Consider the following 27,821-nt stretch of genomic DNA (forward strand, 5'->3'; position numbering starts at 1 on the left):
TCAACCAGCTGCTTCAGTTTATATATACGAACCTTTAAAATCAGGATGGAGAAGGTTCTCTCTGCTTTGCAGAAAACAAAACACTCTTTGTTGAATGGGCTAGCCTGCATTACACTATAAACCCACAGAAATGTGCATCTGAAAAGGAAATAAAAGTGAGTTATTCTTAGAAGGGATTTCTGTAGGATGTTGTTTTAAACATGGAAATTACCCATTGTAGGGGAAAAATAGCAAGCTATTATTGCTTCACTAGCCACATTTGTTTGGGGAAAGTGTAAGATTTGTAGACATAAGTAAAAATTATATACTATATTGATGGCTAGTCATGTTCTATAACATCTTTGGAAGAACGTATCTTCCCAAAGAACTTTGCATTTATAACTTTTTAAAAATTGCATACAAATTTAAGTTGTATGCATAGACAATGCACAGAGATAGAGGCAGCCCTTACCAAAAAACAGACCAAGCAATGGATGGTCTTTACCAGCTCATTACAGATCAACTTGGATAGCATCCAGCAGGCTTCAAGATCTGGGGTCTATGATGGAAACTGATTCAGAAATAGCTTTAGATGACTCAAGTAATAATGCAAACCACAACAGTAGAAATAATTACTGTAAATCACAAAGCAGATGTTACCATATTGATCAGAGACAATGCCTTCATAGATAGTTATGATTATAAAATACACCAGTGAAGGATTTCCATGCTCAAAAGTTACAGAAATGTGTCTTCACAGAGTAAAACGCAATTGAGAGATTTATGATAGGACATTATTTTGATTCTTATATGTGTATTTAAAACAGAGCAAATGTAACTGTTGGAGAAATGATGTAAAGAAAAGAAGGTCAAACCTCCTCTTTCAATTAGTCATGTACCAAACTCTCAGGAGTTGGGTATCTCTTATTTTATGTTGTTTGATCCTAGTCCTATAGGTTTTCTTTTATAATTTGCTGCTCTGAATATTCAATTTATGAACCAAACCTTCCTCTTTCCCATGATCTTTCCTAAATTACCATATTTAAATTTAAATTGACACCTGCATTTCTTATATATATTTGATTTGCATTTGGTATTAATGATTTATTTTTTCAACACCTAAGCTTTTTGATTAATTCTATAAACAACGGGTTTGAAATGTTTAGGAATTACTTTTTACCACTATTACTCAGCTCTATATGCTGTTTTTGATTCTACACTCCACCTTTGAACAATAAAAAAGTATAACAGTACTTTTCATAAGCTTCTGAACAAAAAGTAAATATGTTTCTTTTACTGGTCACCAGAAAACAGTTTTCTGAGCTACAAACTACTGGGTAATTACATATGAAAGCTAATTCTCATTTAATAGGACAAAATTAAATTGTAACCTTTTTCATTTTTAAAAAACTGGAAATTTCATTCAACGATAGATTAAGCTGTAACGTTTGTAACACATTGGATTATCCAATAACTGATAGAGAGGGTTACTCTTAAGAAATATTTTATCATTTTTTTTCTCAATCAAAGCATCTGGTGGTTTTGAAATAAATGTGGCCTGTATCTAACCCTTTTGAAAGAATGTTGGTTTCTTTCTTTTGAAGTCAAGGATCACAATTTGTCTAGAATGTCGATTGAAGTTCTTACTTTAGCCGGACTGGGTACCCAGTCTTTATCTGGACAGATAGTAAAATTGAGTAGTAAAACTAATTAGAATCCAGCATGATATTTTAAAAATGTATATACCAAGGCCATACAATTTTTATTATTAAAAGGAATGTACTTTATTATTAAAAAGTAGGCCAAAACTGTATATATGCCAAGACTCGCTACATCCCCTCTTTATAACGTAGTATCTTTAAAAAGTGACATAATACAAAATTAATTGTTTTAACATATATTTTATCAAATGAGTGTGGTTAATTTCTGCTTACAAAAGTAATTTACTCTTTATTTTAGAACCTATTGAAAGTTTACAAAATTTCAAAAAAAAAGAGTAGATATTGAAAAGAATGGTTAGTTTGGGGTGATTAATCTACAGCCGTAAATAACATATATCATTCACACCGTTTTGCATCTAAATTGAAGATAGTGGTCATAAGAACAATGATTATAATCAACTTGTTACACTACTCTTTATGCAGAGAAGTATCATCATGTTATAGCCATACTAATGGTAAGCAGAAGTAGATACAAAACTTCAAAAATGTATTCAGTTATTTTTACTTAAGATATAAACTGAGAATATTTTTATAGGGAAGATATATGCTTCTTCTGTAACATTAGTTACCTTGTGGTAAGATGGGCCAATACATTTTAAATAATTTATAACCTGATTCCATCTGGAGGCACTGAGTGATAGTCGCAGGCCACCTCGTCAGGAATTCAACACATTTACAGAACACTAGTTTGCATTAGAAGGATTTGGTTAAGCTAAATGAAATACTTTTATCAAGCTGTACAATTTCTGATCATTTTAATATAGGGGCTTTCAAGTGAGATGTGTCACATGAGGATGGATTTGTGGGAATCAGCATGAACCTCCAGTTGCAATTGTGATGTCTCCCTTGGACGACTCCTCAGATTCTTCCTTGGAGGTCAGATCAAGGGAGAATGAGCTCATCCCTGGCACTTCAGAAACTGGGTTAATTGATGACTCTGAACAGCTGGCCAAAAGAGATTTACCAGACGCTTTGGCTGGGGACAGCTTGCAGGGGTGGTATGGTCAGTGAAGAGGAGGAGGAGGAGCTGCTTTCCATGATCCGAGAGCATGCAGGGCAGAGAAAAGACAAGAGCAACAGAGAGCTGCCAGATTCCTTGGGAGAAGGCCCAGACCATCTTGATGGGCTGCACCAGAAAGCTATTTATTGCAGCAAGCAGAAGGAGATGTTGCTGGGAACGTGTTTGGTTTCTGGCTGTGTGTTTGTTCCTCTTGCTTCCTGCTTGACTTTGTGCCTTGGAGACTCTGAACTCCTCTTGCCAAGTGAGCTCTTATGGGTGTATTTCAGTTTGGCCTGGTGGATTTAAATTTGTTTGGTGGACTTATTTGTTTGAGTGACTTTCCATTGTTTTATGGACTATTGACCTTCTGGACTAATGTGGCTGGATTTATTTGGAACAGTTCTGAGGCTGGATGAAGGGAATTGATGGGGAACATTAATAAAGTCTCTAAACTACACTTACATGAAGTTACCTGAAGTTGAGAATATGCAATTTACTGCTTCATCTGCTGTTTTTAAAAACTAACCTCAATCCTAGTGTTAGTAATATTTGTACTAAATGTCTTTAGTAACCAGCAATATATTGACTGGCATTCTTCCCCATAATATCATTAAAATCTAAATATGGAGAATATAGAAAATAAATGGTAAACTAGTAAAAACCTGTCTTCACAAAGTTAAAAAACGAACACAGTTGAATTGAACAGAAGTGTCTCACAAAACATTTCCAGTTAAGTAGTAGGTTGTTAGAAAGATTTATTTATTTCGATTTAGCTGTAAATTTGAGGAACCAATGGGCCATGTAACAGACCTGAAATAATGAAGCCTTAGCAAAATTAAAAGGCCAAAAAGAACAGCTAGAGGGCAAACATGCCACCTTGTGGCAGAATAGAATACACAATAGACAAATATAGAATTGCTCTGTCAGTGACTATATCAATAAAGATAAGTCTAATGTACTCCTAATCAGTCACACTAAAATAATTATCTTCCTTCCTGTTCAACATTTTTGTTTCCAGAAGCTCAGCCACGAAGCAGACTTCTCCACCTTGGATGTCTCTGGATATGTTATCGTCTGCATAAATCCATGCTGTGCAGATAGTGAGTTTAATTATGTTACCATATTCAGGCTGCAATCCCATTAGCATTCACCTTGAGACTGTTTGCTAAACTTAAAATATTTGAAATTTTAAGAACATGGAGGGTACTGACCAAAAAATAATACCTACGGTACATAGGTGCTAATTAATTGACAACCAATGTGTTCCTTACCATACAAGATGGTAAACTTCATTTCATACTAATATTCACGTACGGCAGGGCTGTCAAACTCACAGCCTGCAGGCCGGATGCACCATGTGCTGGCCATGCCGACACCTGGTTTAGCAAAGGGGGGAAAGTCCCGATATGTCATGTGATGACATCATAATGACACGAGCTTGACACCCCTAATGTAGGGGAACCGAAATTTGGGGAAACAATATTGCTTTCAGACATTACATTTGTCTGTTCCCGATTCATTACAGGACTAAACTTCCTGTCTCAGGAACATCTCTGGAGTTTTTTTCCCCTCCTTTGCTGGGACTTGGCTTGTGTGGAGTGACCATTCAAAGTTACAATGGCACTGAAAAAAGTGACTTATGACCATTTTTCACACTGACAACTGTTGCAGCATCCCCACAGTCATGAGAGGCCAGGCGAGGAGATGCGTGCCTCACCATGTGAGTGATATTGAGTTGGCCACACCCAGCCAATAACATGACCACCAAGCCATGCCCATCCAGTCACATGACCACCAAGCCACGCCCATCACCTAAGCCATGCCCACAGAACCGGTTGTTAAAAAATTTGAATCCCACCCCTGTATCCATATTTGGGAATAAAACCCTGAGTGTACAGACTTCCTTTGAAGAAAGCAAACACAAGACTGGATAGTAAAGCATCTAGCAGGATACCTACACCCACTATAGTTCCCCTCTCTCCTTAGATCTGCCGTGCTATTGGCCAATCATCCTGTAGCGTTCAACGTAAATTTTTCTTCTGAACCAACATTTCCTCCTGCAAATTCACATCAAGTAATCTGGACATCATTACTTCATTAGTATATATCTCCTTGATTTTTGTATATGTTGTGAAAAGCCAAATATTAGTAGTTTTAGGAACCGTTCTCTTACAACAGTTTTCATCTCATTCTTTGAGCATTTTTTTAAAATTAGTTTGTTTCTAATTAGCATGTATTTAGAAGTATTGTTAGTGGGATTTAGTGAGGTCCCACCTGTCAATTTTGCTATATTTTACCAAATATGTCTGGCCTTATTGTAATTTTGGCAACAGTATATAAATGAGAATGGAAACAAAAATTGTTTGGAAGGTATATCATTTTGATCCTATCAATGGCCCTGTCCAACATTTAATGAAACAGCCTAAAGTTATGGGTATTTTTTACACCTTTTGCTTTCAAGTAACATGTGTTTGAGGGTATTTTAAGAAAGAGAATAGATGTGGTTTGCTGCTTGAGACCTCCTGTTACCATTTCCACTCTTAATCTTGAAGGGAAGGAATGAAAGAAGTGGATAACTGAAAATCAGCTACTTTGCCACTGATTGAAAGTGATCAGGTTGGACGAGGGTCATCCTAGAGTCCCTGTAAAGGGGACCACAGAGAAGCATGACTCAGGCACACTACTGACCGATCTCCACATGGGCATAAGCACCAGGGCGCTGGAATATTTGTATAGCCTGGCTAAGATAAAAGTCCTATGAAATTTCAGTATTATAATAGATGGTAAATAAGCAGTTAATACAAAAAAACTTGGAAGAATTTTCGCAAATTATAGGAGTAGGCAATTGGGTTAGTTTAAATTGAAGATCTGTACCCCAGATCCATGGCTTGAGAGTGGATCTGGTAATTTTAAAGCTTAAGTATAGTACAGAAGTTGAAAGATAGCCTTGGCCACAAATACCTTATATTGGTCATCCAACTCTAATGGACACTGGGCAGCATACAAAATAAGGGGAAACATAAACACAACTAAAAACATATTCTGACTGGATGATGGGGAATGGAAGGATTTATACTCCTTGCAGACACCTGGACATTTGTATAGAGAACACTTGTTTTCTATTAATTATTAATCTTCTAGGCAGAAAAGAGCAGCGCCCTTCTCATTCCTATCTGAGAGACCGATATGACATCCATATAATTTGCATATAAAAGTGACAAAATCACTGGTTCTTCTAGAACAGGAAGATAATGACCAGGGACCATGAGCAGCTGTATTTTTACTAGTAGATTAATGTAGAAATTGAAAAATAAGGGGGCTAGCGTATAGCCTTGCCTTACCCCTCTTTCAGTTGAAACCGCTTCAGAGAGATGACCTTGACAAAAGATCTAATTCTCAGTTAAGTGATAGATTGTATAGGTATGTATTAAGAACAAACTTTTGTCAAGGACTGATCGTCTTAATCTGTCCCAGTATTTGCCTTAGAATTAAGTCCAAGACTTGGTCAACAAAAGTTGCAAGGGGAGCTTAATAGAGTATTTTTCAGCCAGACAATGACTAGACAAGCAATGGTTCAAATTTTGACCTTTCCCCTCTTCTTAAATCAAAATTTTAAAACCCAGATAATACATGCATAAATGGGATATCCTGGGTATCCAAAGTCAGAAAGGAGAATCCATATATAAACAAAGCAGTGTTTTTAATTCATTTTGAGACTGCAAGAGTGGTACTAGGGAACTTGAATAGCTTAAAAAAAAACTCAGGATAGCTGAGGAGCTGTTAACCACCACTTGCCATGTGTAAATTTATTGTATATAAATTTATGCTATCCTGCTTGGATATTAAGAACAGCATGCAGCAAAATGACTTCCTGATGAAATGTCAATCCAATTCTATCAGAAAAGCTGATGCAATTCTTTGTCATCTACTTACCTGTACAGGACATCTGAATGCACCCCAATGCCTTCTTAAGATTCTACGATTCCTGTTTAAGTAGCAATTATTTTATAACCTTTCAAAACTAACATGGATGTTATTATCATATATTAGGGATAAAAAACAAAAATATTCTCCCCATGGGGTATTATCACTTCTGTGTAAATTTTAAAAAGCCTTCAGAAGTCAGTACAAGTAAAGTGCATCCTAACTCTTAGCACAGATTTACAGTTAATCTTTGGGCTGCAAGGTGAAAAAAGAAATTAAAACCAGCCATTCTTTAAAAGTCTATGCTATTAATCCACGAAAACAATTACAATTCATGCATGGTTACCCTTGACAATTTCTGCCCACACATCTTGGAGTTTATATTAACATATTTAAAATGCATTTGTGTCTCTTTCTAGATCTATTTTTAAATTGAACTGATATATTCCAATCATTAGATTTATAAAATGATTCAGTGCAGGCTAATTATTACAATTTACTCAGTGCAATCAGGGTCATTCCAATGGAGCAGTAAGACTGCATTTCTAATTTAACAGATAGAACAGTAACAATGGGAAGCATGTGGAAAATTCCAAACCCCTGCTAGTAATAGGCTTATAAGGTACCAAGCTTTTACTGCCTTTAAAAATGTAATTAACTTTATAAGATATCCCTTTGTATTGTTCCCAAAGTCATTGTTAAGACCACCTCTAATAACAAATAATATCAGGGATGTTAGCCCAGTTAGAATTTCAAATTTTTAAATGAAGACACCAGCATTTTTGTTACTGATTCAGGTCTGGAAGAAAATGCTTGTGTGAAGAAGTGCTTCCTCTCTGCCAATATTTTGAAGAGCAGTTAAATCTTAGCTTTTCTATAGTTTTTGGAGATATAATTTATGTAAATTTATCTGTTCTGGAAGTTTTAAGTAGTTTGTTATTACTGTATAATATTCTAAGGTTTTAAACCTAATTGGCAATGGTTAGCCACTTAAGTCATTGCACTGAAGGAGCAAAATAGTGTAAAACTTTGTCAATACAGATTTTCTGTTTTATTCATCATACCCCGTTCTATTTAAACAAATAGAAATAAGAACCGATATTTGAATGTCTATACACAATATACAAATACATACTTTACATATCAAATTATATCTTGATGAATAGTAGCTCTTTTTCCATTTTTAAAAAAGAAAAAAAATAAGGACAAACCAGCATGATGTGTTCTATTTAGATGAACAAAATGTGCTACAACATAATGAGAAATCTGTGATGACTAATCCCACCTAGATTTGAAACATAAAAGACATTTCAGTGTGGCAAACTACATGTAGCTTCTATTCTATCCATTACAGAATGAAGTAATAAATAAGCACAAAGACTTACAAGAAAACTGAATTTTAAGTTGCAGTTCTATAAATTTTTATTTGTACTGATACATTTATATCACTGTATTCAAGTATTTTGATTTTTTAAACTGCATTCCTGATATTAGAAAACAATTCTTCTAAAATACAGTGACATTACATTATATAACTTTTACTACTTTGTTTTGTAAAATAACGAGTAGTCAATTTATTTCTATGCTTTATTTTTGGTTATTTTTGCCATATTAGTTTGAATTTTCTAGAACAGTTATTTATTCTTGAATATTTTAAAGTACAGTAGGAAAAAATCACCGGAACAACACAAATTAAGAAATATATATGTATATAGCCCCTGCCAGTATATTACACATACTGTATCAATATCTTAAACTAGCAGACAATTAAATGGCTGCTACAATAAATAAAAGATTCAACTGTAATATCCTGAAAACCATTAGAAATCCAAAGCAATAATCTTTTCCACAATAAATGGATTAACTATATTCCAATCTAAGCTGCCAATCAAAGTAAGAAATTGTACATAGTACACAAAACAGAGGACAAATATACTGACAAGATTATTGGAATTTCAATTATTTAGAATGTTTAGGTCAAAAATATTGTAAAAGGACCCATGTGGGTGTATTTACAAGATTTCCTAGAAATTTCTTCAGCTCCAGGAGATTTTGTTTTTGTTTCTAAAGTGTCTGTATCTTAATCAAAAGACTGAGTAGACTTTTATAATTTGCAACTAGGCTCTTGCAGTAATCCAACAATTTTGCAACAGTAAATACAAAGGTTTTATTAATATTATAAATATTAATGTCAGAAATATTTTTCAGCCAATATTGTGAAGAGTTGCAAAACTTGATTCCATTGCAGATAATCGTTGTTCTAATGCTTTCAGTATTGTTTCTGCCTGTTAAATAAAGTTTGAAAAAATCAACTTAATATACCACTTTTCTCCTACTTCATGAGTACAATCAGAGAACTCATAGTGGATACTACCTTTCATATCTTATAACTGAGGTAAATAAGGATTTGGAACTGCATGATACATTGGTCTCAAACCAACATTATGCAAAGAGCAGCTGCATGAACAGGTAATAGTAGTGCTAATATGTTTAATCAGAAAAAAGTAATGTTTTCATACAGAAGCATACAGCAAAGAATTAAAAAATGTACTTTTTCTACCCAAATTTTCCTTTAGCTGCTATTGACAGAATTTTACCTGTGTATAAATAAAAGATTTGAAGAGTTCATCATAATATATTTAAGTAAATAAGTACAGAAGGCAAAATATATAGAATTATCTTACCCTTCCTAATGATTCTTCTAAATTAGCTCGACTTTCAAGTGTGAGAGGTTCCTCATCAATGTTAGCTTTTTGTTCTGATGACCCTAGGGTATAACTTAAGACATTTATACAGTTATAAGTAACAAAACAATCATTTAAGGGAGTAGTCATGATTGTAGTACTTACTGCAATAGAGTCCATCAATGGAAAAGTGAAAGAGAACAATTCTCATTTTTCTGTAGTAGTAATAATTAATACTAATAATACTAATGAATCTATTTATGAATTCAAAATATAGTAAGTAAATGATCAACCATTTCAATGCCATTTTTAAAAGAATGTCTGGAAGACCAACCCTTGTAACATTGTGTTTTCCTGAAGTTCACCAAGAATATTTGATTTTCGTTCATCAAGTGTTTCTGAAAATACAGAGGACTGATTCCCACCCAAGTATTGAAATTTGCAGGAGGAGTGTTAATCTATAGTAGCAAAAATCAGAAAGAATGTAATGGCATCTTTCCAATTAATGAATTTTTATTGAAATTTTTACAATTTTACTAAATGGCATAAGATTCTGTGATCTGTGTTTTAATTATAACTAATAATAATAATAAAGTTAGTTGGAAAAGGTGCTAATAAACATTGTTTTTCATTTGCAGACGACTCTATTTTATTCCCACAATGAAGTTTAGAACCAAAAACTTTAAAAAGGAAAAACCATTGTGATTAGAATTATGCAAACACCAGAATTCTAGGTAAACAATATACACAGTCAACAGTTTTGAAGTACTAATATAAATATGTGATTATAACTCTTATGTCTGGAACATGCTATTTCATAGACTTTTTTCATAAAGAGATGGATATAATGTTTGAGGGGGGAAGGAGAAATAAATACTAACTCAACACTTGAAATAAAAAGAAATGAAGGTCATTTCTGATGTAGTTTTCTTCTTCCACAAAGCAGTAGCATAAAGAATGATGCTTAATAAATTTAAAGCAACAAGTACTCGTAATAAATAATATTCCATTAGACTTGCAACATTCCATTTGCCTTTTGAAAAAAAAATCTGTAATTGAAGAAGTTACATCTCCAAAGTAACCAATTCTACTTAAGAGATTATAAAAAGACTGTGATTAGCAAGCTCCATTGTTGGTTTGCTTACCTTTCTAGGGAGTCTATGTTTAAGCAAAATAAATCTCGTTTATAGTCAAGATGTTTTGGGGTACACCTATAAATGTTTCCAAGTTTCATGTTGCAGCCAGAGCAAAACAAGGTTTCAAGAATGCTGTAAAGCAAAACATCAGACTTATTTTTAATTACATGCTCTAATTCAGAATTCCCTGCAAATGAAGCAAATAATACTGAAAATTCCTAAAGAAACAGGTATAATCTCTACGGATTTTATCTTCACATTCAGGGTTTCTTCATCCATTTTCCTTCCTCTTGCTTTTTGATTTTATACTTAGTCTGATAAAATGTTCAAAAATGAAAAACATACTATGTTGTGATATTGAATGGTCTAACACAAATAACTGCAATAATATTAGTTTGCTGGGTTGAGATAAATTAAAGAGTAGTGCATCTAAATATGGTTACTATTAAACTACATGGGCATTTCAAACCAAAAAAAAAGCTTTGATCAAAAGTAATTCAGCTACAGCAACATGAAGTTCTGCTAGATCAATTATAACTTCCATTCTGAAGTTCTTCTAACTTACCAGCCAGTTTCATCTGCTTGGTTTGAGAGTTTTTGCTCTTTGTCTATTGAGACATTGAGTGTAACACCTGAAATGTGAAAGATACACATCAAAGCAAGCAGAAACAAAATGTTCTCATAAAAAGGCAGGCCACTTTAATAAACCAAAGAACACAGAAAGCCATGTCAAGATTGTTTTGGTAGTTTTTGGGCCAGGAAAGGTTAACAAAGCTTTCCTTTTAACCATTAAAACACTTATATTCCATTCAGAGCAGGGAGCATAAAAACCACCGTTCAAATGAATATGAGGTGCTCCCTGAGCTTGTTTTCTTGCAGACATTTCATTACCCAAACTGATGATGTTACTTAGTTTGTGTAATGAAACCTCTGCAAGAAAACAAGCAAGCCGAGAAAGCATCAAGGACCCTTTATTTCAACCTTAAGCTACAAATATTCTCCTTTATAGGTATCAAATGAATATGTAACATAGAAAACTACAAATGAGTAAAAAAAACACAATACAATGCAGTTCAACAGCATGTGCAACTCAAGCAACGGATAAACCAGTTTTGTTAAACATGAAATTTGTTGAAGATCACAAATTCAACAGCAGCACTGACAAACTACAGCTTATTTTGGGATTTTGACCAACATTATCAGGTTCTTAGAAAAAAAAATTAACCCTAAATAATCTTGCAGTCAAATCTGAGAAAGGGAGAAGAATTTAGCCTAGAAGAAAAGATCTCTCTGCTGACAATGATCAGGTACTCCTCCATTTATGACAAGTGAGCCCAAAATTTCTGTGGTTAAGTGAGACATTTGTTAAGCCAAGCTTTGCCCCATTTTACCTTTCTTGCCTTAATTGTTAAGTGAATGTCTGCAGTATAGTAACACGGGTGTTACTTAACCTGGCTTCCCCATCAACTTTGCTTGTCAGGTTACAAAAGGGGATTACATGACCTTGAGAAACAGCAACGGTCGTTAAGTATGAACCAGTTGCCAAGCATCTGAATTTTGATCCCGGGGAGGCTTACAAACGTTGCAAGTGTGCAAAATGGGCATAAGTCACTTTCTTCAGAACGGTCACTTATAAAGAATTTTAAGTCAAGGACTACCTGCACTACGTTACATTACATTAGTTGTTAACACAGAACCGCAACCCGAAAAACGAGCAAGGCAAGACGCAAAAGGCAGAAATTCTTTCGCCGGTGCCTTCGAGGGATGGAACGGGGCGCTCGCGCACGCGCGAGAGAAGAATTCCCGCACGCGCGGGAAAAGAATTCCGAGCAAGAACGCGCAGTGTTGCTAGGTAGCCGCGCGCGTTTTTTTGTTTTTTGTTTTCCCCACTGACTCTTGAGCAGGATGCAGTTGGTCTCCTCGTCGTTAGTCTCCCAATTGAGCGTGTCTCCTACAGGCCGTTTACATCCGGTGCACAGGAACACCATAGGCAGGTCCTCTGCACTCGGCCGTTCCTCGTTACCGGGGTCTAGATTGTCAGAGAATGTTACCGCCGACAGAGAGCTTTCTTCAAACGGGAATGCCGCCATTTTTTCCAAACCACCCGCGCCGAACTCCGCCTCCTGCCTCCCCTCACTACCGGAAATAACGGGTGGCCCCTCTCTAGCACACCAACAAGGTTCTTTCGTTTTCTTTCCCGAGGAGAGGAGGCCGAAGCAGTAGCGGGGCAAGAAAGGGGAGGAGGGAGGATTTGTACGCTTGCGCACTAGCTCACGCTCTCCCGCAAGACAGTCCTCCTCAGTTGATGGATTCGCCGTGGAAGCTCTTCGAACGGAGCCGAGATTGCTAGTCTGCAAGCGTATTTCGTCTGAAGAGTGAGAAACGTGGATGACGCCGGCTTCATTTACTTCTGAACTAGCATTTAGATTGTACTATTCTTTAATACAGCCCTGCACTTTTTTAAAAAAAACTGCGTAAATGAATAAAAAGCTAAAGAAACTTGTGGTAAAGCCTAAACGTGTTACAGGTAGTCGTGGGGACCCTGCTGGTCCAGCAAATGCTGCCCTCTCAAACGTTTATACTTCTCGGATGCAGGTAGCAAAATTAGCCAAACCCTACCCCAAAATGAAGTTTTTAACAATAAATCTATCATGTAACTTTTGTCCTTGTCCAATTTCTGTCAAGGGAGGTGTGTACACATGACAAGCAGCATCTGAAATTCTAAAATGAATCTAAACAGTTGTTTTACAATGTGGATGCAAAACATTTGTTTACTATTGGCATTAGATTATAGTACAAACAATAACACACTGGGCCATGGCTAGTACTTCAAGCAAAAGACAGTCATTCAGTGTCATTTTAACATTTGGCAGCTGTAACAGTAGAAATGAAGGTCAGCCTGAGTAGTTCTGCTATATAAGGATGTCAAATGAAAATTTATTTGCACAATTACAGCACGGCTTTATGGAAACATTGTAGTTTTGTCCTGGATCTATTAGAGTCCAAAGCTACCTTGGTTATACTACTGAAATGACCAATTCAACAAATAATACTATGCAGTATGAGTATTATCTGGATTACTTTGATCTACCTCCAGTTGATGCAAGTAAACTGACAGCCTACAGATGTAAGTACTGCTGTTCTCTCCACTAGGCAGAAATAAATGTTTTATTCCCTCTTAACTGAAAGGATAAGTTAGATATAAATATCTTAAGACAGGGTAGAACCACAGAAACTTTAAATTCTATGGGTGGAGATAACTTTAATCTTGTCTTCATGGAGGCAGGTTTTTGATGGCCAGTGTTATATCTTGAATACAAGGAAATAGATCCTAAGCATGTTTTATTCTTTTTATTAAACTAGACATATCCAATTCTAGCAACTGTTCTTTATATGTTTTAGCCTTCAGTACCCTAATCATCTTTCTGCATACTTTGTATTGTTTCAACATCTTTTTTACATGGTGGCAACCAAAACTGGATGCAGTATTCTAAGTGTCATCTTACCAAGGCATTATAAAGTGTTGTTTCAATATTTTAATTTTCACTACGACTGTACCTTAATATATTTATTGATCTTAGTAAGTCACAGCCAGACTGAGGATGCTAGTTTCCATTTGTAATGAAAACGTTGCATACATTTTAAATACTGCACTAAAGACAGTCTTTTCTTGAATAATTAAAAAGAATAAAGAACGTATGAATTACTTGTATTTAAATATGCTGATTTTCATATTCATTTGAAGAATTCTAATTTATTTTTCAACAGATTCAATTGTCGTAAGCTTTTGGACTGGACTTGTTTCTTTTGTGGCATTTCTCTTCTTTATTTTGTTCTACATGTCTCGATCTGGTACAACATCCATGAAGTGAGTGAAATATCTTTTACTCCACAAATGATTTTGTAGTTTTAAAGTTTGTTCAGCTCTAGAAAGGACTGTGACTTTAACTCTTACATATGATTTAATAAGATACTGAATTTAAAGTACATAACAATAAACAAAACATAGTAGTTCTTAATTATTTGCAGTTCAGTTTTTCTGAACATACTTTTTCAACACCTTAAAGATAGTAAAGTCCTTGTGATGGTTTAGTGTATTTAAAAATACAAATAAGTAAATCCAAGCAATTTATATATTTATCACGTTGCATTTAATATATGGAAATGTGGCCAATAAACCAAATTTGTTGAATCTCAAAAAAAGATATTGAAAGGTATCTACTGAATATTGCAAATATATCAGATTCCTATAAACTTCCTCATCCCCTACCTCCTACAAAATTGGCAGGTTAGATCCATATTTATTCATTTCAATTTACTTCAATTAAACATTAGTTTTAACTAAAGTAAATTGAAATATATTTTGATCTAATCTGCCAAATTTAGTGCTGTTTTATTTTAAAGATTACATCATTTTTTTTGTGGGAAGAATGTCTACATAGATACTTGGAATGTATATATCTTAGACATAGTGTTTTATCAATACAGCCTATCTCATAACCTATCTCACCTTGACAACCTCTCAGAAAGTAAGCAAAAGTTCTATACAAATAAATATTGCATTGCTGGGCATTGACCAAATAAACATAACTGGGACTAAACATTATAGAGAAAAATGTTATTAAAAACTGATTTAGCATTGAAAACCTGAGTTATAAGAATCAGTGTGATTTGAGCCATTATATGAATGTTTGGTTATCAGTTATTACTAATCTCCCATATTACCTCATAATATTTTAAAGATAATCAAACTTAATTTAGCAATTTTGTCCCCAGGACTGGAGGATCAAAGAAGTTTCCATGGAATTATTCAGAAACTATTCATCAAAATCTTGTTAACAATGACACTGTACGAATATCTGTACATAACCAAGGAGAAGAAATTGAACGGCTCTGTTCAAGTAATAGGTTACCATGTCACCATATAGACAATTCAGTGTAAAAGCTTCTCATAAGTGAAACATGAAGCCCACTACATATTATAATATAATGTGCTAGGGGAATACCCATGTAAAAGAACATGTAATTCCTTTTTAAAAAAATACTTTGACTTTTTTGTTATATAATAATCATTGTACTAACTAATATAAAAGGGTAATTTACCAGAAAATATGAAATCCACAATTTACTTAAAAAAAAATCAAATAACTTTATACATATATGAGACAAAATTTTAACATTATATATACAGATTAGTAGCTAAAAGTCAAGCTTCAAATCATTCAAGAAATTGAACAAAACCAGAATCAGATCTCTACTGAATTAGTACTAGAAATATTACATTACTTGTATTTTTCACAATACGCAATGATTGTTATAAAAAAAAAACTGGCTTAATCTGCAGATTGGCTTTTGTCCTCATTGCAAATAAGTTGTGATTTAACATTACTTAAGGCTAATTAAAAAGTATGCAAGCCTGAGATTCAGTGGAACAAAATACAGTGACTCTCTATATTATAAATTATTCACTTTACAAAATACAAACATTTCTGTGTATGTATGTACCACATGCAACATTAAAGTTGCACATCCTTTTATCTGCATATAGTATATCATGTATTAGAAGCAGCATTATAAAAAATAAAAAAAAAATTTTTTCTGAAATTAAAATATACAATAATGTTGTATACTGTTGGGCAGTTTTACAACGACAGATATAGTTCATTTTCTAAGAATTACTGGAAATGTAATAATCAGGTTGGATCATTTTTCCATATTTGGTAGCAATGTTACACAGCTCAACAACGTTGAAAACTGATTTCTAATGGATTGAAACTATTTATAAAAGCTTAGTTTCCTTTCCAACCAATTAAATATTATCAAAGCTTATTTTCCCATAAAGTACACTGGAGCAGCTTTGTACATGTTAATTGCTGCAATGACTCTACGCTTCTGATAGGAAAGTACACAGAATTCTTTCTCAGAAGAATAGCTAATTAACCCGTAGGAGTATACATCTATGTCCAAAATAACTTTTATATTTGAAAAGTAAATCTGACGCAGAATGTAATTCAACTTGGGAACCATTTAATGATTATAGTATCATATATGAGTTTGCACCACATCTAAAATTTCATTTTTTTAGCATAAAATGACAATATTCTAATTATCAGTTATTTGTTTGGACAGAAACTATTATAATTATTTATATTACTTTATGATTTATAATGTACTGATTTTACTATTGTTCGCATATTACTTGGATTTTAAATATAACTTACAATTTTTCAAACCATGTAGGATACTTAATTATACAAATCTAATGTTGAAAATGTTTATCTTAATAAATTTCATTATAGCCAATTTGATTCACTTATAAATTCCTATGATTCACTTCACGGTGTATGGTTTTTGCTCCCCTTTTTTCTTCTATTTGTTTTTTCTCAAAAATATTAATATTATATGTCAATAAATATAATAAATGTAACATTAATCCATAACAAATAATGAAGTCAGATTTCATTATACCCTTACAGAAAATAGCTAGACATTTTTGCAAAATAATGTGGCAGGCAATTTCTTGTAAATGAATATGACAGACTAGCCTGGTAAACATGACAAAAGAAACAAAACAAAGTATAACCCTGACACTACTGTGGTCTTGTTTTCTTTTAGCCAGTTTCTGGATCCAGATATGGGATTGTATGAAGACTGTGCATTATGTATCTTTGAATTAAAGGAATGGCTTCTTATAGTTATTGTTCTTATGAACATTTCAGAAACTTCAGACAAGGAAAAACTCCTTTGGAGTGTGGATATATAATACTAGGGGTATGCATGCTTCAAAAATAATTCAGAAAAATATTCTTTATCATATTTTTTTCTCAGGCTTCTATGTGATGAACTTGATAGAAAGATACTGTTTTTGAAAAGATTACTCCATTAAAGTAACTTCACCTTTTAATGTGATTTATTAAAACAAACCTGCAAAGAAATGCAGTTGCTTTAAAATGGGACTGTTTCTCTACCCCTGCTTATAATTTATTATTTTTACTACTTCAAATCAATGTTCAATGTTTTGTTTATTATTTTTCCAACATTTAAAAATACAATATACAAAAATAGCGTCTAAAACCAGCTTTGCCAAATTCTGAAAAAATATATCATATATACTCGAGTATAAGCCGAGAGGGGTTTTTTTTCAGCACAAAAAATATGCTGAAAAACTCGGCTTATACTCGAGTCAATAAGTTTTCCCAGGTTTTTTTGGCAAAATTAGGTGCCTCGGCTTATATTCGGGTCGACTTATACTCGAGTATATACGGTAAGTTTATTTGAAATCATGCCTATTATAACACACAGTTGTACTGCTGTTAATAGACATTGTTTTTGAAACAATTCCTGTAGAATTGTACACAATGGCTCCTTTTATTTATTTATTTAATTTCAAGATAGGAAAGTTGACAAATGTTTGAGTTTAAGACTGAAAGTGAGGTTGAAGACTTAAAAATGAGTATATGTCTTTGCAGAGAGAAACCATTGAATCTTCAAATTCCAACCTTTTTTTGTCATTTCGTTCAGTATCGGTTGCTCCACATATTAGTTTAATGTGCATCATAAACATGTCTGGTTGCCTTGCTCCTAGCCAAATGTCTCCAATATAAATTGAAGTAAGGAAAATTCTTGCAGCTATGAAAAAGAAAATGATAGTTACAAAAGGAGTATGCATAACATGGGAAAACAACTTTGTTTCAAACTTGAAAGAACCTATCCTATAGTTGAGATTCTGTCATGGTATGGTAAGCCAAAACCCACAACACTTTAGTTTCATACAAAGCAAAATTCAGATGAGCGAGTTATATATGCTGTCCTCTGTCCCATCACCTCTTAGCAAATCCCAACATAGCATATCTCTCTGGTCTGCCCCTCAATTTTCTCAGTGCCTTCCCTTCTTGGCTTCTGTTGATATCCCAATATGACATGTGCCACCATCCCACCCAAGAATTGTCCCCATCATCTTCCCTCCCTCCACTTAGTGATGTCTTGGCTTTTTATGTGCTTGTCCCAGCCTACTTCTGCCCTGACTGAACAGACACTTTTTTGTTTTTTACCGAGAATGACTTGCATTGAGAATGGTTTAGATCCTGGATATCAAACCTTTCGGCTTGCCTGGGCTGCACTGAGTGAAGAGGAATTTTCTTGGGCCATACATAAAATGTATAATATGGTCAATGTGTATAAATCACATAATAATACTAAAGGTTTATGGTCTTGGGGTACATTACTAGTTGTCCAGGGCTACATGCAGTCTGCATCTGGCAGGTTGGACATGGCTAATTTAGATAATCCTAGTTATTAGTATTTGAGTATCTTGATTTATAGATTTAATTTAGTCTGCAAAAGATCTGCCAATGAACATTTCATTTTCCACTAGAACCCACCAGTTATAATCCTGGCCCCTCAAAATTAATATTTGAATAGCTACTAAAAATATTGTACTGCCTTGACTTAAAAATAGCAGAAAATAATATTTGAAGACTCAAACTGTTAAAACATTACTGTACCTTGTAGTTTTAAGGATATTAAAGATATCTATGGACATTCTTAGTCATCCAGGTCATGGTTGTCCCAAAGTTGCTTTTTCAAAAGACAATGGACTTTCTTTGGTTTTCCTTGAAGACGTTTTGCTTCTCATTCAAGAAGTTTCTTTAGTTCTGAAATTCTTGTATGAGAAGCGAAAAAAACCCAAAGAAAATCCAATTACCTTTTGAAAAAAGCACTTTTGGGATATTACAGATAATTACATACTAAGCCCCAATCTTCCGAATAATTATTTGCCCTTGACCGTAACCCATTTTGTGGAAATGTTAATCTGTATTATGATATATAGTAAATTCCAAGGTTTCATGAAGCAGAACAGCCTTTTTCAATTTAACGACTTTTAATTGTACCTATATGTTAATAGACATGAAGTTTAGCATATGTCAAAGGCAACATGTAGGGAAAGGACAGAGTATTTTTTTGTAAAAACAAAAACAAAGAAGTTACCTTTGTTCACATCTGTAACTTCAGTGAGGCAGAATTTTTTCACAGCCACATGAAAATTATTTTCTGTCAGGCTCTGAGATTCTAGTAGATGGAGCATGATTCCATTAAGCGCAGAGAGATCACTCAATTTCACAATTTCAGAGGCATTACAGATGCTACTATAAAGCTTAAATATAGCCCTTTTCAGAATTCCATCTTTAAGAATATAATCCAGTATAATGTTGTTTCCAAACCCACATTTTTTAAACCACCAGAAAGTCGGGAGTGCATTCTGAATGTTCAAGCTGTCATCCAGGAAGGATGTAATGAGCCATCTAAAAACTAAATAAGTAATTTTACAGGTAAGATCTGGATTACTATATCCTTTCTGTTCTGTTGGAGATTTTGCTGATATTTCCAGTAAAACAGGTTCCCAGAGGATAAAAATAGATCTTAGAAGAGTTCTGCATTCATTTAAATAAACTTCTTTCCATTCAGAGATTGTAGCTGCCTCTATTTCAATTTTACTCTTTTTCTGAGCTAGTCGGATTGATGTTTGCGAATGTAACCATGGCTTGTTCCTGTCTGTATTTTCTGCAGGAGATAAAAGCAAAATACTCTTTTATAAACAATGAAACAAGGGCAATCAATGCGTAAATAAATAGTACTAAGGCTGAGATGAATTGACATATGTTGTCATGCAGATTAACTTCCTAGTGAGTATGCTAATTACCTCAAAAAATAGCAGATTTAATATTAAATCAATACTAGCAAGTTAACTGTTGCACCTCAAATATTAAAAAAAAACCCAAATGTTAATTACTATCTAACAAGATCTTTGGAACAGCACCTATTTTGTCCAGCAAAAATATCTGTATCAAATGCATCAAAGGTTTATACTCTTGTCTTTAAAATTAACATCAACAGTAGCAATTTAGTTAAACAGAATCAGATAAGCGTTCATTACACAATGTAAAGTTGTTTATATACACTGTATCCCTACATGTTTTCAAAGTAATTTAACTCCCTTACAGTTCTTCCTCAATCATTCCTCTCTCATTGGGGAATGTGATTACATAGGGATTGCATTTCCTGAATTAATCTTTGACAAACCAAAACACTGATGATGTCTCTATTGCCAATGCCTTTGTGGTATATAAAAAGCTTTTGACACTGAGTTTCGGTGAGGCTGAACATGAAGCTATTCAAATCAATTTGCCATCATGAATCAAGGAGATATTTTCAGACATATGCCTGCTGAATTCAATATTCTAGAGCAATTCATCTGGCAAACAATATATTGATTTGTGAGAGTTATTACAAATGCAGGAAACTATTTTGCTCTCAGAATAAGTGGCTGTTTTTACAGCATTTGCTGAATCTAAACATTGATATAATATGGTAACTCTCTGAAATACTTTGAGAATACTTACTAAGCAATTCTTTGATTTGGTATTGTTGTGCAACAACATGCAGGTGATCCTGAAGCTCCATATCTTTGCTAATTATACTCCACTTGTACAAAAGTATCAATACATCATTGTTTGAAATAATATGTTCGTTTACAATGAATCTGCCCATTTCTCTGAAGGCTTCAATAACCAGAGTGCGGTATTCCAGTACAGAGCTTAATACACTGAAAAACCGAATAAACTCAACAGGATCCAAGTTGGTTCTATTTAGCAGAAGACAGGGGATAAAATTGGGACAAAATATTTATATTTTCTCACATTATGCACAATAATGACTAAGCTCACTGTTGATTTTGATAGGCACCGAGTGGTTAATCTTATTCCTGAATGAAACAAAACAAGAAACTGATGGATAATTTATACGTTATTGGAAAACATTACTAATATGACATAAACATTGTACTTATATATTCATCTTATAGAAAGTTAGTATTAATATGTAACTTGGAGCTAATGACTTATAAAATTTTATGGCTTCTGAATCTGTTGCTCCCTGGATGGGGAGCAACCAACTTTGACTCAATCCTACCAAGACCAAACCACGGGTTATTAAGGCCCACTGGATCTGGGAATATTCAATCTTTAACCAATGCAATGTGGGGCTCCTGCTCTGTAAGCAATGTGGTCATAAGGGCATTTGTGCAACTGGTGCACGAATTGCAGCCTTTCGTGAATCAGGAAGCCCTTCAGCGAGTCATGTCCTAGGCACCTTGTGGCTCAGCTACTGCAAAGCTGATCATTTCAACTTCCAAATTTTTTCCTAGTAATGTGTAGACGGGGGTGGGGTGGGGGAGAGACACCATAAAAGATATATTTATTTTATTGTTTATTAAGAAGTAAAATTAGATTTAACATCTCCCTTAGAGAAGAATATCTGTAGGGGGTAAAGATAGGTCAAAAGCCTATCTAAAATAAAGGCTCAGAAGAACAGCTGTAGTCGATTCCTACATATTTAGTTCTGCTAACAGGATCCAAACTAGTGTGAAACAACCTTAAGAAAAGCCTCCTAAATTAGTAGCAAAGTGGCAGAAATTCCAAATGATATAAAGTATGAATTATGGAAGATAGGCCTGACTTCAGCAGAAAATATTAATGGCTGCCTAGACTGGGCTAGATTACGATCAGAGGTGGTATTCAACAGGTTCTGACCAGTTCTGGAGAACCCGTAGTGGAAATTTTGAGTAGTTCAGAGAACCAGCAATACCACCTCTGACTGGCCCCGCCCCCATCTATTCTCTGCCTCCTGAGTCCCAGCTGACCGGTTGGGACTTCTTTTGTTGCCCTGCACAGGAAAACGGAGCTGGAAAGCAAGTTAGTGGGGTGGGGAGGGAATGGGGATTTTACAGTATCCTTTCTCAGGCACACCCACCAAACCACACCCACCAAGCCATGCCCACAGAACAGGTAGTAAAAAAAATTGAATCCCACCCCTGATTACGATGATGACAAATATTCTTATTTACAATGAAAAAGTAATTATTTTTGTAAAGGAAAAGTATATTCCAAAGCAGTGCAACAATACAATACCTTAAAAATAGATAATAATTACCGGATGTGGCTAAGAAGTGTGAGCAGAACATGGAGAAATTCATTGATAAGCTGGATGGGAAGGAATTTCTGGTTCTCTTTTAATTCCAGTTGGCTGGATGAACTGAGTGAAGTTTGCTTATTTCCTAAATTAGTTTTCCAGAGAGTGTCAATTAAGGAGATTATACATATTAACAACTTGTTTTCTAGAAACCTAGAAATAAAAAAGATAGAATTTCAGGAAAACATTTAATTTTATTACTATAAGTTTTTTATATTTTAAAAGCTCGCATTTTTTGGGAACTGATAAAATAGTTGGAACATCTGAATTCAATTTCTTTTATATAAATTTAATATTAGCCTTTACAATTTGGGTTTAAAAAAGTTACTTGCAGGTATAATAGCATTCAGGATAATATAAGCGTAGTTACCAGAATTACTTTTATACTAATTTCAATTGTAAAATATTACATTCTTCAGAATGTCTTAGCAAATAAAATTTTGAATATGTCACTTGCTTTAAATGAAGTCTGATACTTTAAAAAAAATATTTTGAACTGAGATTTTATTTGACCCTGAAGTCAAATAAAACCTTCTTAAGCTTTTAATAAACTTCCCAAATAATTTTTCTGATTATTAGTCAGAAATAATATATATCAAAAAGTGTAAATATGAACAAGAAAACATGCATCTATGAAAGGCAATGTCCCCTGAACAATTATATAAATTAATTGCAAAGGGTTTAAATTGCTTTATTGCATATTGTGTTCTTTTAAAATAAATCTAATCTTAATCACTTGTGTTGTTACCTTAAATATGCAAAAGAGAGAGGGCGGGGAGGGAGGGGGAGAACAACCACATTCCTGGATACCATAGATGCCCCTAAAGAAATTTCTGTGTACCTTTTCTCAACAATGGATAGCAGCCAGGTTAAAAGGCTATGGTCCCTTATTAGTTCATAAGCAGCTTTAGTGATATATGCAGCATTTTGAAGTATTTCCAGAATCTGATACTGAAAAGCAAAGCAAAACAAAACAAAAGCACTATTAATAAAAGAAGGTGATAAAAGGGAATTTTCTAGCCACCATGTTATAGATCAGGATAGCATCTCATGATTTACTAATAGTGGCTACAATTCAATCCTAACTATAAGAGTTGGAATATTTGGAGAAATATTAATTATCATATTATCTGTGTTCATATACTATCAAACTTCCTAGGGAAGAGAATAAAGTGATGTTGCTGTAGTTGCCATCTTCCACAGCATTTCACAGAAATGGCAACCGTCATTTCACAGAAATGGCAACCGTGTGCCTCAGAGTGTAAAATCTCTCCTGACTGCAACAACATTTGAAAAGTCTCTATATTTTTTTGCTTTAAATGTTACATTTATTACAAAATGTATAGGCAAGAGTTCAATTTACACTGACAGACTCAAATTGACATCTTGGAATAAATGTGTAAATTTCATTCCTGCTCTAAATGAAATGAAAACCATTTTATTTTTAGAAGAGTTTTACCTGTGTTGCTTCATCACATAATGGGCTATGGAAGAAGGACAGAATGACATGGAAAATCTTTTGATAATCATACAGCTGATAGCAGTTTTTATCTCTGAGACCTTCTCCAATAATAGCTAGAACCCATTCACGCTCCATTTTGTGCTAGAAAACAAAGAAAACACAAAAAACATCATCAGGGAAGCAAAATTACACTACAGTTCTTTTTCATGTAAAGAGAATGCTGAGTCCAGACAACAGATGTGCTTCAAAAAGAACACTAATTTTTTTTTAGAAAACCTTAAACCAAAGTTGAACCAGTTAAATTCTAGATATTACATGCAAGTATTTTTCCAATTACAATTTAGTGATTACAACTCAATTTTATCCAGTTTTCTTTGAATCAGCAGATTCAACTAAAAAAATATTAGCAATCCATAATGCCCAAAGATTTTCATAATAATTCTGCATATATGGTGAAATAAAATCTATTTTCTATCAGAAAGTTTACCTTTGGTTGCATATGGATGTAAAACAATATTACACATTTTTATGTCAAATAAGCACGCAAAAGTTGCAAAGGTTTTTCAAGATGAGACTTTCTGGAGAACATGTTTAAAATGGCAACATAATAGCAGGAAAGTAGTTGAACAGTAATATCTAAGCAATGGAGCAGAAGACGATGAAAAAAAGATAGCTGAACATAAAATTTCCACGTGAGTCTCTTTACCTCTGAATCAAAACTATAGAAAAGGTGAAAAAATCCTGGCACTTTTCTCAAATCCAAATATTGGTGAGATAGAAGAAATCTGTTCAACTTTGTGTACATATGCTCCTCTGTAAAAACAACACATAATTGAATATTATAAAAACAGCAGTAGCACAGACTTACATACCACTTCACAGGGCTTTACAGCCCTGTCTAAGTGATTTTATATATCAGCATATTGTCCCCACAGAACTGAGGATCCTCATTTTACTGATCTCAGAAGGATGGAAGGAGCTGGTGAGAATCGAACTTCTGGCAGGCAGCAGAATTAGCCTGCAATACTACTTTCTAACCACTGCGCCACCATGGCTCATGAAAAAGAACTGCATATTTTCATATTCATTACAAAGCACATTATAGAACTTCATTTATATTATATTCTTATATCTACAATAAAAATATTCTTCATGTGTAAAACATAAAATTTCTAATACAAATCACAGGTAGCAACTATCATTTTCATTTTTTTAATTTGTTTTGTTGTACATATATATACATACAATTAACTTCACTGTATTTTCCCTTCTACTATTAACTTTTCTTCAATGGAGGCATTATCACACAGGTACCTCAAATGGAAAATGGCCATTTGCCCCCCCCCCTTTTCGATATTTACAAATATTTCTATTGTTTTTTAATGGTTTGCCCTCTGAGCTTGCCATTTAGCTCCCAAATCTTTTGTTACCAGGCTAGGTAACATCATAAGTGTCTTCTTCTATTCCTTCTATTCCTCTTTAACTTATATATGCTTTGTATGCCAGTCAGAGACCACTACCAAAACAAACAAGACAAAAACTATAAGACAAAAACACCAGAAAGTTCTACAATACCTGGCTTCAGTATTTGCTGGGCAACTCTAGCTATATACAGTGTTAAAGGGAAAGTAAATCTGAGGTTTGGTTGTTTTATTCCATTCTGCACAACATCCATAAGGTACAGCAACTACAAAAAAGAGTAAAAGTAAAACAACTGGAAAAATATTTTTTTTAATTCCATTTAGAAACCTTTAATTGCATTCACAAGACTATTTTTCATAGAAAAATATTTATTTTCCTTTAGAGCAACTGCAAATAAATTTGTATTTATCCTAATCCCAGATTAACACACTCATTGAAACCACAGCATTTGAAGAAACAAGATCAGTCTGGATGCACAATAAAATAGAACTTACTACTTGCATAAATCTAATTTAAAAACTGCATAAAGAATATCAATCCATAGTTGAATTAATTTACCTGTTAATTCATTTATAACCTCAAATTTCAGGAAGACAGTTAAATTACAAAGTGTTCTAAAACATTTTCATTTAACAGAGGAAAAAAATAAGCATTCTAATCATGATTCCAGATTGGATTTAATTTAAAAAATTAACAATCAAAGTATTCTATAAATTCCATATACATTATTGAAATAGGCTGGATTTCATTTTAATCAAGAAATTTTGTTTTTTCTGTTAAGTGATACAAAGCAGTGGTGGGATTCAATTTTTTTTTACTACCAGTTCTGTGGGCATGAGGATAGTGTAAGATCTCCAGTCAGAGATGGTATTTGCCGGTTCTCCAAACTACTCAAAATGGCCATTACCGGTTCTCCAGAACTGGTCAGAACCTGCTGAATGCCACCTCTGGTACAAAGGTTAACTCATCTCTACCTGTTTCTGTTCTCGGAATCGAGCCGCTTCCAGATGAGAGCGAAAGGAACTCAGGACATGGTAGGCAGCTGCACGCATGTTACTGTCATAGCTGCTAAGGGCAGCTACTGTCAAGCCCAATGCATTGACTTCAATGAACTTATGACATGCCACCACACACTCTACACAGCAGGAAGAAAATAAATATGCATTTTTAATAAGAAAATGTTTCAAAAATAATTTTAAGAAAATAAAATCTGAATGCACACATTAAAATCACAACAATCACCAACAGAGTGATATTATCACAGAGTGATAATAAGTCTCGTTAGAAAAACAGCCTTCTCTGTTGCTCTCTCTTATATAAAGTTGAATTGCCTTAATGTTCTCCTCACACATAAGGATCCCTACTGCATCCTTCTAATGGATTCTACATTCTGGTATAAATACCATTTTTCCTCCCTTTTTCTCAGCTGACCTCTATCACAGTGGTCCCCAACCTTTTTTGTACCAGGGACCAGTTTCACGCAGAAACACTTTTTCAAGGATGGTGGGGGGGTAGTCGGGTAATAAAACGTCTGCCAGCAAACCACCAAGTTCAGGGAGGCTCAGGACAAGTCCCTGCAGGATGGCTGAGAAGCCCCACCTCTCAGCCCTGACTCCCTCAGCCTCATCCCTCAGGTGTCTCCCTCCCTCCCTCAGCCTTATCCCTCAGGTGTCTGCCTCGTTCCTCTCTCAGTCGCTCTCTTGCTCCTCCACCAGCCCAGGAAGAAACTGCTTCAAAGAAGCCAGCAGGGTGGCTTTTCCTGTCGGCACAGCTCCTCCAAAGCGCCCGTTCACCCCCACCCCGCTGCCCGCGGTTCAATCCAGTGCTCCATTCTGCCTGCCTGCCTGCCTGCCTTCGTTTCTGGTTGTTTCGGAGCAGCTTCGGCTGAGTAAAAGAGGCGAATAGTTATTATTCTCAGCCAAAGCTACTCCGAAACAACCAGAAACGAAGGCAGGCAGGCAGGCAGGCAGAACGGAGCACTGGATTGAACCGCGGGCGGCGGGGTGGGGGTGAACAGGCGCTTCAGAGGAGCTGCGCTGACAGGAAAAGCCACCCTACCGGCTTCTTTGAAGCAGTTTCTTCCTGGGCTGGTGGAGGAGCGAGAGAGCGACTGAGAGAGGAACGAGGCGGGAGGAAACCGAAGCCGCTGAGCCGGAGAGCAGGACAGGCTTTGGTTGCTTCCTCCCTCCCCTTCTTTCATTTGTGTCCTTGATCCCTGATCCCAGCAGCATTCACCGAAGGTGAAGAAAGCCGCTATTTTTATTTTATTTTTATTTTCTTTGCGGCCCGGTACCAAATGATCCACGGACCGGGACCGGTCCGCAGCCCGGTGGTTGGGGACCCCTGCTCTATCAGAATGCATATTCATGGCCAGTAAGAACAGAATAGTTATCTTTTACTACACTTTTCTATGTAACCTGTGGGAAGGGTTTGAATTTTTATTCAATCAGTTCACATATGTTTGTG

At 34.7% G+C, this 27,821-nt stretch overlaps 3 protein-coding genes across 4 annotated transcripts in view; 1 reads left to right on the forward strand and 2 right to left on the reverse strand.

Moving 5' to 3' along the window:
- Nucleotides 1–8,197: 8,197 nt before the first annotated feature.
- MIS18A (MIS18 kinetochore protein A) lies at nucleotides 8,198–12,684 on the reverse strand. The gene is made up of 5 exons (XM_026700602.2): nucleotides 12,339–12,684; nucleotides 11,010–11,076; nucleotides 10,454–10,576; nucleotides 9,309–9,402; nucleotides 8,198–8,909 (listed from the first exon to the last, which is right to left on the reverse strand). The coding sequence occupies exons 1-5, from the start codon at nucleotides 12,532–12,534 to the stop codon at nucleotides 8,829–8,831; spliced, it is 561 nt and encodes a 186-aa protein (XP_026556387.1). The 5' UTR covers nucleotides 12,535–12,684; the 3' UTR covers nucleotides 8,198–8,828.
- MRAP (melanocortin 2 receptor accessory protein) lies at nucleotides 12,679–15,492 on the forward strand. The gene is made up of 3 exons (XM_026700603.2): nucleotides 12,679–13,571; nucleotides 14,213–14,312; nucleotides 15,221–15,492. The coding sequence occupies exons 1-3, from the start codon at nucleotides 13,475–13,477 to the stop codon at nucleotides 15,384–15,386; spliced, it is 363 nt and encodes a 120-aa protein (XP_026556388.2). The 5' UTR covers nucleotides 12,679–13,474; the 3' UTR covers nucleotides 15,387–15,492.
- Nucleotides 15,493–15,556: 64 nt separating this feature from the next.
- Nucleotides 15,557–27,821, reverse strand: part of URB1 (URB1 ribosome biogenesis factor) — a 67,008-nt gene continuing 54,743 nt past the window's right edge. For both annotated transcript variants that reach the window (XM_087937560.1, XM_026700601.2), the window contains exons 31-39: nucleotides 26,330–26,490; nucleotides 25,509–25,620; nucleotides 24,640–24,746; nucleotides 23,931–24,074; nucleotides 23,313–23,422; nucleotides 22,433–22,624; nucleotides 20,845–21,086; nucleotides 19,433–20,005; nucleotides 15,557–18,073 (exon numbers count right to left, since the gene is read on the reverse strand). In XM_087937560.1, coding sequence (XP_087793686.1) covers nucleotides 17,862–18,073; nucleotides 19,433–20,005; nucleotides 20,845–21,086; nucleotides 22,433–22,624; nucleotides 23,313–23,422; nucleotides 23,931–24,074; nucleotides 24,640–24,746; nucleotides 25,509–25,620; nucleotides 26,330–26,490 — 1,853 coding nt within the window. In that variant the 3' untranslated portion in view covers nucleotides 15,557–17,861. The remainder of the gene's footprint in view (nucleotides 18,074–19,432; nucleotides 20,006–20,844; nucleotides 21,087–22,432; nucleotides 22,625–23,312; nucleotides 23,423–23,930; nucleotides 24,075–24,639; nucleotides 24,747–25,508; nucleotides 25,621–26,329; nucleotides 26,491–27,821) is intronic.

Source organism: Pseudonaja textilis, chromosome 7 (assembly GCF_049901715.1).
Source record: "Pseudonaja textilis isolate UNSWEBS1 chromosome 7, rPseTex1.2, whole genome shotgun sequence".
Taxonomy (NCBI): Eukaryota; Metazoa; Chordata; class Lepidosauria; order Squamata; family Elapidae; genus Pseudonaja; species Pseudonaja textilis.

Excerpts from the sequence above, each read along its gene's own strand:
- MRAP (XM_026700603.2), top strand. The coding sequence starts at position 13,475 with ATGACCAATTCAACAAATAATACTATGCAGTATGAGTATTATCTGGAT. Across the intron at positions 13,572-14,212 it reads TAAACTGACAGCCTACAGAT|ATTCAATTGTCGTAAGCTTT; the intron begins GTAAGTACTGCT and ends ATTTTTCAACAG. Across the intron at positions 14,313-15,220 it reads TCTGGTACAACATCCATGAA|GACTGGAGGATCAAAGAAGT; the intron begins GTGAGTGAAATA and ends TTTTGTCCCCAG.
- MIS18A (XM_026700602.2), bottom strand. The coding sequence starts at position 12,534 with ATGGCGGCATTCCCGTTTGAAGAAAGCTCTCTGTCGGCGGTAACATTC. Across the intron at positions 11,077-12,338 it reads CAACTGCATCCTGCTCAAGA|GTGTTACACTCAATGTCTCA; the intron begins GTCAGTGGGGAA and ends TTCACATTTCAG. Across the intron at positions 8,910-9,308 it reads TAGAAGAATCATTAGGAAGG|GCAGAAACAATACTGAAAGC; the intron begins GTAAGATAATTC and ends TTTATTTAACAG.